Source organism: Kogia breviceps, chromosome 15 (assembly GCF_026419965.1).
Source record: "Kogia breviceps isolate mKogBre1 chromosome 15, mKogBre1 haplotype 1, whole genome shotgun sequence".
Lineage (NCBI taxonomy): Eukaryota > Metazoa > Chordata > Mammalia > Artiodactyla > Physeteridae > Kogia > Kogia breviceps.
In genome coordinates this window covers 49,902,693-49,916,680 of record NC_081324.1, presented here as the reverse complement: position 1 = coordinate 49,916,680, position 13,988 = coordinate 49,902,693, and the positions used below count along the sequence as shown (strand labels likewise).

General features: G+C 37.4%; 1 protein-coding gene across 1 annotated transcript; it reads right to left on the bottom strand.

The window, feature by feature from the left end:
• Nucleotides 1-5,373: 5,373 nt before the first annotated feature.
• LOC131742159 (protein TOPAZ1-like) lies at nt 5,374-7,221 on the bottom strand (the record flags this gene model as incomplete). Its single annotated transcript, XM_067014664.1, is given in 6 exon segments — nt 5,374-5,593; nt 5,810-6,011; nt 6,014-6,446; nt 6,448-6,687; nt 6,689-6,993; nt 6,996-7,221. Coding segments are annotated over 6 exon segments (1,626 nt in total), but the record flags the coding sequence as incomplete, so codon positions are not given.
• Nucleotides 7,222-13,988: the final 6,767 nt, after the last annotated feature.

Genomic DNA, 13,988 nt, shown 5'->3' with positions numbered 1-13,988 from the left:
TTAGATTCTTTTCCCGTATAGGTCATTACAGAGTATTGAGTAGTGTTCCCTGTGCTGTACAGTAGGCCCTTATTAGTTATCTATTTTATATATAGTAGTGTGTATATGTCAATCCCCAAACCCCAATTTATCCCCCCCAACCCCTGGTAACCATAAGTTTGTTTTCTACATCTGTGACTCTAGTTCTATTTTGTAAATAAGTTCATTTGTACCCCTTTTTTAGATTCCACATATAAGCGATATCATATATTTGTCTTTCTGGGTCTGACTTACTTCCTTAGTATGACAATCTCTAGGTCCATCCATGTTGCTGCAAATGGCATTATTTTGTTCTTTTTTATGGCTGAGTAATATTCCATTGTATGTATGTACCACACCTTCTTTATCCATTCCTCTGCTGATAAACATTTAGGTTGCTTCCATGTCCCAGCTATTGCAAATAGTGCTGCAGTGAACATTGGGGTGCATTTATCTTTTTGAATTATGGTTTTCTCTGGGTATACACCCAGGAGTGGGATTGCTGGGTCATATGGTAGTTCTATTTTTAGTTTTTTAAGGAACCTGCAGACCATTCTCCATAGTGGCTGTACCAATTTACATTCCCACCAACAATGTAGGAGCGTTCCCTTTTCTCCACACCCTCTTCAGCATTTACTGTTTGTAGATTTTTTGATGATGGCCTTACTCAACTAATTACTATAGTGGTGCTATATATAGTGTACTGGTAACATTGCCCCTCAGGTTACATCCTTCTTGACAAGTGTTGAATATTGAGCTATCATTTTTATCTTCCCCATCTATTTTTTTTTTTTTTTGGCTGCTCCACGCAGCTTGCAGGATCTTAGTTCCCCGACCCAGAATTGAACCCAGGACCTCCAGTGAAATCATGGAGTCCTAACCACTGGACTGCCAGGGAATTCTTGATCTTTCCCATCTAAAACGTTAATTGCATCCAAGACTTCAGAAGTTGTTTACCAACAACATATTTTTTTACAACTGTTCATTTAACCCCCATTGTTGAGTACCTACAATGTACAAAGTACATTAAACATGAAATTGCAAACAGCATCCGTTTTTTCACTTAGCAAAGGTCAACATCGAATTGTTTCAGTCAACCTGTCTGCTAAACATGATGTAGGCACCAACTGCACTGGCAAGAACCTAAAGTGTGTGTTTCTTAGAACAATTGTGGAAGCTTATACTCATTGGCAAGAAAAAACCATTGAAGTAATCCAGGTTCTAATTATATGTATCAGGGGATCTCATAAAAAAAATGATAGCGGGAAAAAAATGTTAAAACTTCTAACAGGTATATGCAATGAAGAAGAAATATTGCTAGGTATAGCCCACAGGACTTTTATTTTTATGTATTTATTTTTGACAAACAAAAATTGTTTATATTTAAGGTATATTTGTCTCTCTGTGTCTGGCTTATTTCACTTAGCATAATGTTCTTCAGATTTATCCATGTTGCTGCAAATGGCAGGATTTACTTCTTTTTTTAAAGGCTGAGTAACATTTAATTTTACATATATACGATATTTTCTTAATTCAACCATCTGTTGACCAATGAATTTGGGTTGTTTCCATATTTTGGCTAATGTGATTAATGCTGCAGTGAACATGGGAGTGCAGACATTCCTTCAAGATAATAATTTTATTTCTTTTGGATATATACCCAGAAATGGGATTGCTATTTCATATTTTTGTGATATTTTTAATTTTTTGAGGAACCTCTATATGATCTACCCTGAAGAATATTCCATGTGCACTTGAGAAGAGTGTCTGTTCTGCTGCTATTGAATGGAATGTTCTTAATATGTATGTTAGGACTATTTGATCTAAAGTGTTGTTCAGGTCCATTGTTTCCTTATTGATTTTCTGTCTGGATGAGAAGTTCCCTACTTCAGAGCTGTTAATATTTGCTTTATATATTTGGGTGCTCTGATGTTGGGTGCATATATATTTACTATTGTTATTTCCTCTTAATGAATCAACTCTTTTATCATTATATAATAATTTTTTTGTCTCTTATTACGGTTTTTGACTTAAAGTCTATTTTGTCTGATATAAGTGTAGCTACTCCCACTCTCTTTTTGTTTCTGTTTGCATGGAATATATTTTTCTATCCCTTTACTTTCAGCCTGTGTGTTTCCTTAAAGCTAAATTGATTCTCTCATAGGCAGCATATAGCGGGGTCTTTTTTTTTTTCTTTATACATCCATCCACTCTATGTCTTCTGATTGGAGAATTTAGTCCATTTACATTTAATGTAAGTATTGATCAGCTCACAGGGCGATGGCACTGTGGCTTGTAATCTTGTGCCCTGAAAGGATAAGAGGAAATCCCTTATGGTGGGAGGTCAAAGACTAAAGAAAACAAGCATGTCCAAGGCTTGATATGGTGTAAAGACTTCTCCCTTCAGTTCTCAACCTTAATACCAATGTCTTGTGTAGGTAGGTTGTTTTTTTTTTTTTTAAATGAAGGCAGTGTTTTATCACTAGAACAGCATTACCACAAGACCAGGGTGACATAAGCAAAACCTGGGGGAGAACCATAAACTCAGCTATTTAAGGAGAAGCTCTGGATAACATATAAATAGGTTTATTAGTTTTACTAAACATTTGAGTTCGGCTTTGGACTTCTGTAATCCATAGAATGTAGGTTTGAATCACTGTAACCTAGAGCTTACGGGGCAGTATAGACTTACCCTCCTAATATTTGGAGCACACAAAAATGACAGAGTTACTCTTCCATGATGGCTGACCCATTTAGACACACTGGATGATAGCAAATATTTATCACAACAGTGCAGAGAAATCACATGTTGGTGCAGGAAATGACTGATAAAAACACTTCTGTTTACTAATTAACAGTGCCTGTGGCTTCTACTTCCATGGCAGCTTGGAAATATAGAAGTCATTAAGCAAAAATTCACAAAATGGGAGAGAATCAATTTTATGCTGAATTATCCATTATAAAATATTTCTTCAAATCTCTCTCTTCATTGTGAATCTTATAAAAGTCAAAACTTTAAACTACTTTCATGATTATAATTATTTTAATAGTCTTATTAAATTTTCATCTATAAAATATCTCATTAACTGCCACACTTACTTCAAGGTTAAAGGTGGGAAATGAAGCAAGGTATTATTACTGAAAAACAGTCGAAGCACCTAAATTGTTTTTCTTAGTTGAAATTGGTGTATGGTATGGTTCGACAACACAGACAACCAATGAGGCTGACCTGATATTCTACAAGTATTAGCTAAGATTCCCACACTGGGAATTTTAAAATTTATTTTTGAATGGATAGGGAATTTAAAATAGAAATAAAGTTACTTCAGCGTTAGTCATAATATCTAATAAGTGAAGGGCAGCAGAATATGCCATCTCAAAATATGCTATTTTATTTTATTATTTATTTATTTATTCTTTTGGCCACACCATGTGGCATGTGAGGTCTTAGTTCCCTGATCAGGGATCAAACCCATGACCCCTGCAATGGAAGCACAGAGTCTTTAAGTACTGGACTGCCAGGGAAGTCCCAAAATATACTGTTTTAAAACAAGGGTTATTTTGAGCTGAAGGCAATTAAGAAGAGGCAGATACAGGAAAAGTTCTCTGCAGTCCCCCTATTTGCCTAAAAGCAGAACATAAATGTGTAAAAGTGTCCCCCCTCCCCTCTTTACCAGGAAAGACAGAAGTTAATCAATGGAGACTGCTCTAGATCTTTATCAGCTAAGAGATAGCACCAGAGGAATCTTTATAACAAACTTTACTAACTGGCCCTTATCTACTATTAATTTCCTTATATTTACCTTCCCATAATTTGTCCTTCTGAGAAGCTCAAAGACCTTTTCCTTTGTTTTGTTACTTCTCTACAAAATTATTATTCTTTGCTAAGATTCCACATAAGTTCAAGTTCTAATCACCTCTTTGAGTTATTCATCTTTGAGTACTCCTGTGTGTATGTGTGATGTGCATGCTAATAAATGTGTTTGTTTCTTGCTTTTGTCTTATTACTCTGTCTTTTCTCAGTCTAATTTGTAGAGTCCCAGGTAATGAACTTAAGATGGGTAGAGAAAAAGTAATTTTTTTCCTCCCTTACACAAGCAAGCTGTTTAGGTTCTGCATTATATAAAAGAAAGTTCATGTGGTAAAATTAACACATTTTTCTGGAAAAGTCTTGAAAAAGAAGGTAAAATATCCGAGTAATATATCTTTAAGAAATCTACATTCAGCAGTTCTTATTTCCCAAGAGGAGAAATGTTTTCTAGTTTGACCTATATTGTTTAGATTGTTGTTTTATTTTCTTATAAAATTAGTAAGACACATACATTAAAATCAAAACATCTGGAAAGACTAATTTTTGAAATCACCATGCTTATTTTTCCACCCCCTCTGATAACAAATAGAAGGCAGGTATCAGTCTTATGGAAATAGTTGGCCTATGCAGTCCACCATGGCAGACAGGAGGTGGTGGACCAGGGCGCAGGGTGGGAATGCCATCTTCCCAGTGCTTTTCCTTTGAGGGCTACAACTGTCCTCCCAACTGTTAGGGGCCCCAAATCTTGGGAAGATTGTACTTTGGACCCTCTTCCTTTTCTCTTTCTCTCTCTGTATTTGGGAAAGGGGTTGCAGAGGAAAAAAAATGATAGAGTTTAAGAATAGGTGGAATTTTTGTTCAGTTATTCATGGTTTTTTTTCTTTCTTTTTTCAGTTTTAGTATTTTTTTAAATTGAATATAGTTGATTTACAATGTTGTGTTAATTTCTGCTGTATAGCAAAGTCAGTCAGTTATATATACATTCCTTTTTAAAAAAAATATTTATTTATTTGTTTATTGTTTATTTTTGGCTGCGCGGGGTCTTAGTTGTGGGATCATCATTGCAGCATGTGGGATCTTTAGTTGCGGCATGTGGACTCTTAGTTGTAGCATGCATGGAGGATCTAGTTCCCTGACCAGGGATCAAACCCGGGCCTCCTGCATTGGGAACACAGGGTCTTATCCACTGGGCCACCAGGGAAGTCCCCCATACATTCTTTTTTAAAATATTCTTTTCCATTATGGTTTATTATAGGATATTGAATATAGTTCTCTGTGCTATACAGTAGGACCTTGTTGTTTATCCATCCTATATATAAAAGCTTACATCTACTAACTCCAACCTCCCACTCCATCCTTCCCTCAAGCCCCTCCCCCTTGGCAACCACCAGTCTGTTCTCTATGTCAGTGATTCTGTTTCTGTTTTATAGATAGGTTCATTTGTGTCATATTTTATTTTATTTTTTTTATAGTGAAAACTTTATTTTCATTCCTTTTATTTTCAACAATGATTACTTGACCTTAAAAAAAAAAGCCTTTAATAACTAATGGTTATTGAAAAGCCAAACCTTTCCAGCCCACTTCATATTTTCTTTCAACCATTTCAGGGCAGAACAATGTTCCATACTATAAACCTGTTCCTTATTAACATTGATGGTCATGTGCTTAATGAAAAGCTTTGGATCTGATATACGAGCAGCCATAATTAATCTTTCCACTGCAGCTTGATAGTCATCCTTGCTCTGAGATTTGTTTTCTTCACATCTTTATTTTATTTTTTTTTATTTTTTATTTTTATTTTTTTGCGGTACGCGGGCCTCTCACTGTTGTGGCCTCTCCCGTTGCGGAGCACAGGCTCCGGACACACAGGCTCAGTGGCCATGGCTCACGGGCCCAGCTGCTCCGCGGCATGTGGGATCTTCCCGGACTGGGGCACAAACCCGTGTCCAATGCATCGGCAGGCTGTGCCACCAGGGAAACCCCTCTTCACATCTTTTAAAAACTATCTGTAGCGTCTGTGTAGAAGTTCCAGGACTCTGAATACTGTTAGCATTAGATACCAGGAAGATTTCAATAGCTAAAAGCATTTCAATCTCAGACAAATAGGAAGGAATCAGTAGAAGTTTTCGGTATAAATTTCCCTCCAATGGTGGGTAGTAACCCAATGAAAGAGCACTTTTGTGTGGGCTCTGGCTTTGAGCCGTAAACAACTTCTTCCTAAAGAAGTAATTAATCTTCTAAGAAAGGAAAAATCAATAGGGATGCTCTTTGAAATCATGAATTCTGCTCTGGAGGATGACATACAAAGACTGTTGCTTTCTACACAGGCATCTTGAGAATTTTGAAAACCTGGTAGATTTTGCAAAACTTCAATTGTCTGTCTGTAAAGACTCTTCGCTAAGATTTCATGTGCAGTTGTACAGAGCAGTTTATGCCGATTGAGCGCATCCAGTCTATCACAAGGCCACGGTGGTGTATTGATGACTCCCTCTGACTCCCTTAATACCCAAATGGCACCATCTAGGCTTCCGCTTTTTAGAAAAATTTCTGCTGCAATATTCACAACTTGACATCTTGGTGCTAACTTCTCAGGCTCTATAAGTCCTTTTAAACTTAAATGTAAAATGTATTTTTAATTCATATAGTTTATCTAAGACCTTCCTTCCCTTGGACCACTGCAACAGCTTGTGGTAGAAGTACATAGCACTGATTACGATTCTTCCCAGCAAAGTTTTATCTACTTCACTGTTTTGTGGATCTTTGCTAACTGTTTCAGCGAATTCATGAAATGGAACACCTGGTCTCTCTTCTTTACAGTCTTTTGTTAGTGTTTCAGCAATATAAGCACAAAATCTCTGGGAAATCTGCAAATTTTTCACAGCCCAGTTTTATGTTAATGTATAAATTTCCCAATTTGGTCCAGTCACCTTTTTCTTTACAATGCTCTATTTCATTCAAGGCTGACTCTAAATCACACTTCCACACTTCACACTTCACACTTACACACTTTTTAAACTGCCTCATCCATAACCTGGATTTCATTTCCAGAACTTCAGTTATTTCTTGCTTGGAAGCCTGTACTTGGTATAAAAGCTTAATAATATAATTAAAGTGTTCTGGGTCAAGTACCGTCCCAGCTTCAACAAGCTTGCAAAAGATATCAAAGCAGGTACAGTATTCCTTAATTTCATAGTTGCCACATACTCAAATATTTTTAGTAATATTTTCAGAGCAGGCAGCATTTTAACCATTATGCTGAGGTTCATGACCTGAAATACTTCTTTCAATAAACAATGTTTGAGTAAAGAATTTAGAAGGTCATTTAGCACTTGTAAATCAAAGTGTATACCCGGCGAAAACTTTCTGTAGTACTCCATAAACGTGTTTACAGGTCAGTCCCTGGCTGTGGATCATCACTTGAGGCTTCAGTAACTTTTCTTTTGTCCTTGGTGTGTCTTCCCGACTGCAAGGGTAGCTCTGCTTCCTTCGCTCCTTCTAAGCCAGGCCAGTCTGATGGGTCTGAAGAGCCCACCTGGCTCCCAGGCCCCTCCACTAGCTGCCTTGCTGAGGCCCGTACACCTCACCCAACTTGTCACCTTCCACCTCTTCTCTCCCAGACGGCCTGGGCCACCATCCTCTTGCCTGCTCTCCTCGCGCCCCTGCCCCCGCCTCAGGGCTGCAGCCTCTCGCCTCACCTGTCACCTTCACGCCCTGGGGCCTGAGGGTGGTGGGCCTCAGGCCACCTGTCTGCCCACCTAGGCCCTCTGCGCCTGCTCACAGGAGCCCACCAGGCGGCATGAAAGCTGCTCCTGCCACCAGGCACCTGCCCTGTGTCATATTTTAGATTACACATATATGTGATATCATATGATATTTGTCTTTCTCTTTCTGACTTACTGAGTATAATAATCTCTAGTTGCATTCATGTTGCTGGAAATGGCATTATTTCATTCTTTTTTATGGCTGAGTAATATTCCATTGTATATATGTACCACATCTTCTTTATCCATTCATCTGTCATGGACATTTAGGTTGTTTCCATGTCTTGGCTATTGAGAATAGTGCTGCTGTGAACACAGGGGTGCATGTATCTTTTTGAATTACAGATTTGTCTGGATATATGCCCAGGAGTAGGATTGCTGGATCATTCTTTTTCTTTCTTCTTTAAAAAAAAAATTCCTTTGTTAAAATGAATGTCACAATAGTTATTTTTGTGTTCTGCTTAAATATTGTATTCTGGATTCACATTTAACACAGAGTCATTTCAGCAGATTTGAAAGTCTCTTTAAAACTTGACTTTCGTTGTTTGAATAACAGCTAGAGTATGCAGACACTCGCACCATTAATTTGGACATAGCCTTGGGTTTTTGTCAAAGTGTAGCACTTTTTAAAAAGTTACACACATACACAAAATTCCAAGTAGAATTGCTGCGTTGGGTCTTCACTGCTGCACACAGGCTTTCTCTAGTTGCGGCGAGTGGGGGCTACTCTTCGTCGCGGTGCATGGGCTCCTCATTGCGGTGGCTGCTCTTATTGCGTGTCACAGGCTTTAGGCATGCGGGCTCAGTAATTGTGGTGCACGGGCTTAGTTGTTCTGCGGCACGTGGGATCTTCCCAGACCAGGGCTCGAGCCTTTGTCCCCTGCACTGGCAGGCAGATTCTTAACCACTGCGCCACCAGGGAAGTCCCAGAATTGTCATTTTAATATCCATTTGTATGACTTCTTATAATTTACTAAATGCTTTCTGATATATTATTTACTGTGGCGAGTTTGAATATGTGGGATTTGTCCCTTTGGATAGGAGCACCCCCCAAAGTGGGTAGTGAAAAGTTCATAAAAGATAAATTTTTATTACTATTACCAAAAAGAACTGTCTAGGTAGGTGTATATATATATATATATATATATATATATATATATATATATATATATACAGACACACATATATATATTCATATGCATGCATATGATTTACGTATATTTATCTATTTGATAAATAACTATATATAACTAATACACATGTAATATATATATATGTGTATATCTGCTGTCTGTCTATCTATCTAAAATCTTATAAGCAAGGGCTGAAGACTCCTTTGGAGAAGTACAGGAGGATCCATTATTTACACCACGACTTAAGGAAAACTGACTCTAGGTCAAATCCTGAGAGTGGAGTGTGGTTCTGCTCCCCTTCCTCTCCTTTTTCTGCCTCAGGTCTTAAGCCATTGCTACTCAGGAAACAAATGATCTAATCCAGGGAATTTTTAACTTCCTGTGCCCAAACCCCAAGACACATGGAAGGGCTTCAGGGCAAAAAGTTTTGTGTGCAACCGCTAGGCCTGACCTTTAACCTAGTTCCCACCATCCCCTTTCTGCCTGCTCAATGCCTAAGAGCACTGACCTTGGAAGGTATATGTTAAAGGTGGCGGAGCCCTAAGATGGGAACCAGCCTGGGTTCCTGAATCACCACTTAGAGGAGAGCTACCTGCTGAGCAGGAGCATCTACTTTGGACTTTGCATGAGTGAAAAATAAACTTCTGTCATGTTTGAGCCACTGTACATTGTGGGATGGCTTCTTACAGCAGCTGAAGTTGCACTGATTAGTCACAGGGTTCATAACTTTCATCAGATAAGCAAAGAAGCCCATAACGATAGTTAGGGACACTTGAATCAAATTCTAGAAGCATAGGATGTTCTTGCTGGAATCAACCTCTGAGATTTCTTAGTTAGAGTCTGGGGCCTGGCAGAGGCGGTGGGTATAGAGGGATGAAGATGCAGTAGGCAGGGGGTCCGTGGGCGGTGGGCGGTATGACAGATGTCCTCGCTAGGCAATCCTTCTAGCCTCCTCTACCTAAACCCCTATTCTGATGAAGACGTTTGGATCCAGCCCAGCTACCTCATTTTTTATTGAAGCCCAGGATGGTGAAGGTTCTCCTCCCAGGTCTCGGTCTCAGGTAGTTGGCAGCCCTGATGCATTAATTCAAGCTGTAATGTTAATGACTCCTGGATTATTCCTCCCACAATATTTGTATTTTTAAGGAAACTTGTAACTCCAGATTCTGCTTTAAGCTGTATGTCTCTTCCATGGTGGTGTTTCAGGTGTTTTGAAACCTGGGTGCAGAAGACATTCTTAGAAGATCTCAGGGAATCCCTGCAATCACAATATCAGGTACCCGTCTACTCTGCCTGTGTGTAAAGCCATTTGTGAAGATAAAGGTTCACATAGTGGAAAAGGAGAGAATTCTCCCCATAGCTTGACTCAAATAGAGATGGTCTGATATATTGGGGTTATTGTACTGGAACTAAAGGGCCCAATATCTTGGAGATCAAGAGAATTATAAATATGCCCAAGCAGCCTTTGAGGACGTCTTCAGTAGGAGGTCTTATTATTTTTCATTAGCTTAGAATAAAGTGATTTGGGCTACAGTAGTTGAGGCCACAATTTTAATTAGCCATGCCATTAGTTTATATTTTCTTTTGAGAACTTAATAACTAATGATGCAGCTGAATCTCTCAAAAATTTCATCAGCAGAATATTTTTGTATTCTGCTATAAATTAAGCTGTATGGAGGGCCACATTTATTTTCTTTCATTTCCTTCTTAACACAAGCAGTGGTGAGATGTTAGGATTTACATGACTCATTACCTCATTTCCTGCCTAGTCCTTTCCTGCCCATTTTCTTGTTCGGTTTTCATAACTTTTTTTGATGCCTGGGAGCCACTGGATATTTTCAGGCTGCTTTTACCTCAGGATTTAAGTTGTTACCTCGAGTCCAATTGTTTTGGATGTTGCTCTGATTAACACCTCCCTCTTATGGCTTTTAATCCTGAAAAAGCTGTGGCAGTTTGGAAAATCAGGGCCCGATGTTAACTAGCCATAGGAGAGACAAGATGATGTTTCTAGGCAGCATTATCTCTGGAAAATACCGAAGCTGCAAGAAACAGACATGTAATTCAGTTGAAGGGGTTTAATGAGTTAATGAGGGATTAAATGGACAAAGATTTAAACAGGAAAGGGCGGAGGTGACACCATTTTTCAGGTTGGCAATTGAGGAGTTAAGCTTTTAGAAGCACAAAGAACAACAGTTAAAAACCATTGAAAGCCCCACTAGCAGTTCTGACCTTTATCTGCAGGGTCCAAATCCAGACAAAGGTCTTAATTAGCTCCAGAGAAATCTAGCACTTTGGCAACATACCAACACACATTAAAAAAAACAAGAAAACCCCAAACCAACCAGTAAATAAAAGAGCCATTTAAAAAAAGAAAAGTTAAATAGGAGCAACATTTATATAACCTTTTAGTGTTTCTGTTTTCCAATTTCTCATTTTTTTTCTCCCTATACTATCTTACACTTGACTCTCTTCCATGACCTTCAGCTTATTCCTTCTTGTTTTTCTTATTTGTTTATTGTCCTTCTAGAATTTAGAGGCACTTTAAAATTTTTTTCTATATTTTAATTTTTTAATTATAAAAGGAATGCATGCTTATTGTATAAATAATTTTCAACAATGCAAAATGCATAGTTATGAAGTCTCCCATGCATCCAAGATTTTTTCTATGCATTTTACATAGATGTGTGTGTTTATGTGTGAGTCTAATCATATACATACACACTCAAAAATTTTTTTTAACAAAATAAGCGTCATATTTGCAATTCTGCAACTTGCCTTTTTTATTTACTCATGTATCTCATTATATTTCTACACTGGATTGATATAGCTGGTGTGCCTTTTTATATAGATTTTTATTTTAAAAATTCTAGCATATTTTTAAATCCCTGATCAAAATATTTTAAGCTGTGTGTCCAATTAATGCATGTAGGTGCTGTGATTTATAAAATATGATTTTATTAGTAACTAGAGCTTGCATGTTATATTGGCTTATGTCTTTGTGCACTATTTTGAATGCATAATCAGTGTTTCTTTCTGCTCTTATCATTATTATTATTTTAATCCTTTGTTCATTCAAATATTTTTTGTTTTTTTTCCTGTTTAAGTCTTTCTTGTGTTAGCTTTGTTCTTTTCCTTTCTCATTCCATTTTCCCCTTCTATACTGGCTTGGAAGTTATATACACTATTTCCATTCTTTTAATGTTTACCCTAGAAAATTTGATATGCATATGTAGTTTAAGATAATGTACATTTATTATCTTTGCTGTTCTGTCAGATGCTCAAAACCTAAGATGACCAATTCTGGTTATTCTCTCTGACTTAACATGTTTAGTATTTTTGGCTCCATATTGATTACTTTTTAACTCCACAAATTAGACATTTTATTGTTTTATGTAGTTGAAGATTTTTCCCCCTCACTATTCTTTCTTCATTTCTTGCTTCCCAGGCCCCACTCTGGTATAATTTTCATTCTTCCTAAAATTATAAGCTCTAGAATTTCATTTTGTGAGAGTCAGTTGGTAAGAAATGTCTGTGTTTTCTTTTTTTTTGTGGAAAATGTATTTATTTGCCCTTATTCTTTTTAAAAAAATATTTATTTATTTATTTATTATTTATTTATTTATTTTGGCTGTGCCGGGTCTTCGTTGTGGCACGTGGGATCTTCGTTGTGGCATGTGGACTTCTTAGCTGAGGCATATGGGCTTCTTAGTTGCAGCATGCATGTGGGAGCTAGTTCCCTGACCAGAGATCGAACCCGTGCTCCCTGCAATGGAAGCGTGGAGTTGTAACCACTGGACCACCGGGGAAGTCTATTTGCCTTTATTCTTGATAGTCTTTAAAATTCTGGATTATTTGTTCTCAGTTCACTGAAGGTATTACACTGTCTTTCAGCTTTCAGTGTTGCTTGCCATGAATTTAATTGTAGGTAAACTATCTTTTCTCTTTGGTTGCTTTTAAGACCTTTACTTTGTTTTTGGTATCTTTCTCTCTGGTGTGATTAGTGAATTTTACTTTTATTTATCCTTCTTGAGATTCATTGAGCTTCCTGAATCTGAAGGGTGGTAGATATTTTCCACTACTGGATACTTGCTTCTCCCTCATTTTCTCTAATTTCTTTTTCTGAAACTCTGATTGAATTTATTTTAGATCTCATTCTGTCCTCCATGTCTTTGGTCTTTATCCCATCTTTCATATTTTCCTTGTTGTTGCTTCTCTCTGTACTGCATTCTTGGAAATTTATTAATCTTACTTTTCAAGTTTTCATATTTTTTCTTCAGTTGTTTTTAAACTGCAGTTTTATTTATCTATTGATTTTTTTTCAATTTCAATTTTGCATGTTAGAAGCTCTATTTAGTTCTTTCCTAAGCCTATTGGTAATCTTTGATAATATCTTGATCCTCATCATAATTTTAAAAACATTAAAAAAAATTCTCTAAACATGTGAACATATTTAGTTTCTAGTCAATGTATTACTGTTTCAGTAGCTGCAGGTTTGCAGTTCCAATATCCATGGTTTGCTTTTTCTTCTGATTCCTATTTGTGGTAGTTTGTTTTCTCATGTGTCTAGTGATTGTGAACTCATATTCTTTGCAATTTTATTTGTTCTTGGAGGTCTAAACTGTGTTTTGCCAGAGAGAATTTGTGGATCCATTGATGAAGACCACTTCAAAGTAAATTTTTAGCTTAAGTTTTCTTGGCTTTCTGCAATAATGAATTCTGGCCCCAAACGTGCATGAAAATGGGCTTATGGCTAGGAATTATTAGGGGAGAATATTCTTTGTTTATGCTCTAACCAGAGACAGGGCTGAGACATGCAAATATCCCCACTATCTCCCTCTCAGAAACCTTTCTAGAAAACATACCCACTGAGGGTGTCACTTTTGACAAGTCTCAACTTTTAAGATATGTTCCCTGCTTTACTTGGCCCCAGGTTTGTTTCCTTTCTTGACACCTCTGGTTGGTAAGACCCAAGATCTAAGCATCCGGAAACGTGCATATACCTCCCAGGCAAACGGTGGTCTCAGAACTTGGTCACCCTCTGAGTCTGAGATTTCTCATTATATTCAGCTTTAAGAACTCCCCTTTCTTTCTCACCAGCTTAACTATGCATTTTATTATTTTTTATTGGAGTATAGTTTCCTTACAATAGCCATGCATTTTATTTTTTTTTTTTTTTTTTTTTTTTTTTTTTTTTTTTTTTTTTGCGGTATGCGGGCCTCTCACTGTTGTGGCCTCTCCCGTTGCGGAGCACAGGCTCCGGACGCA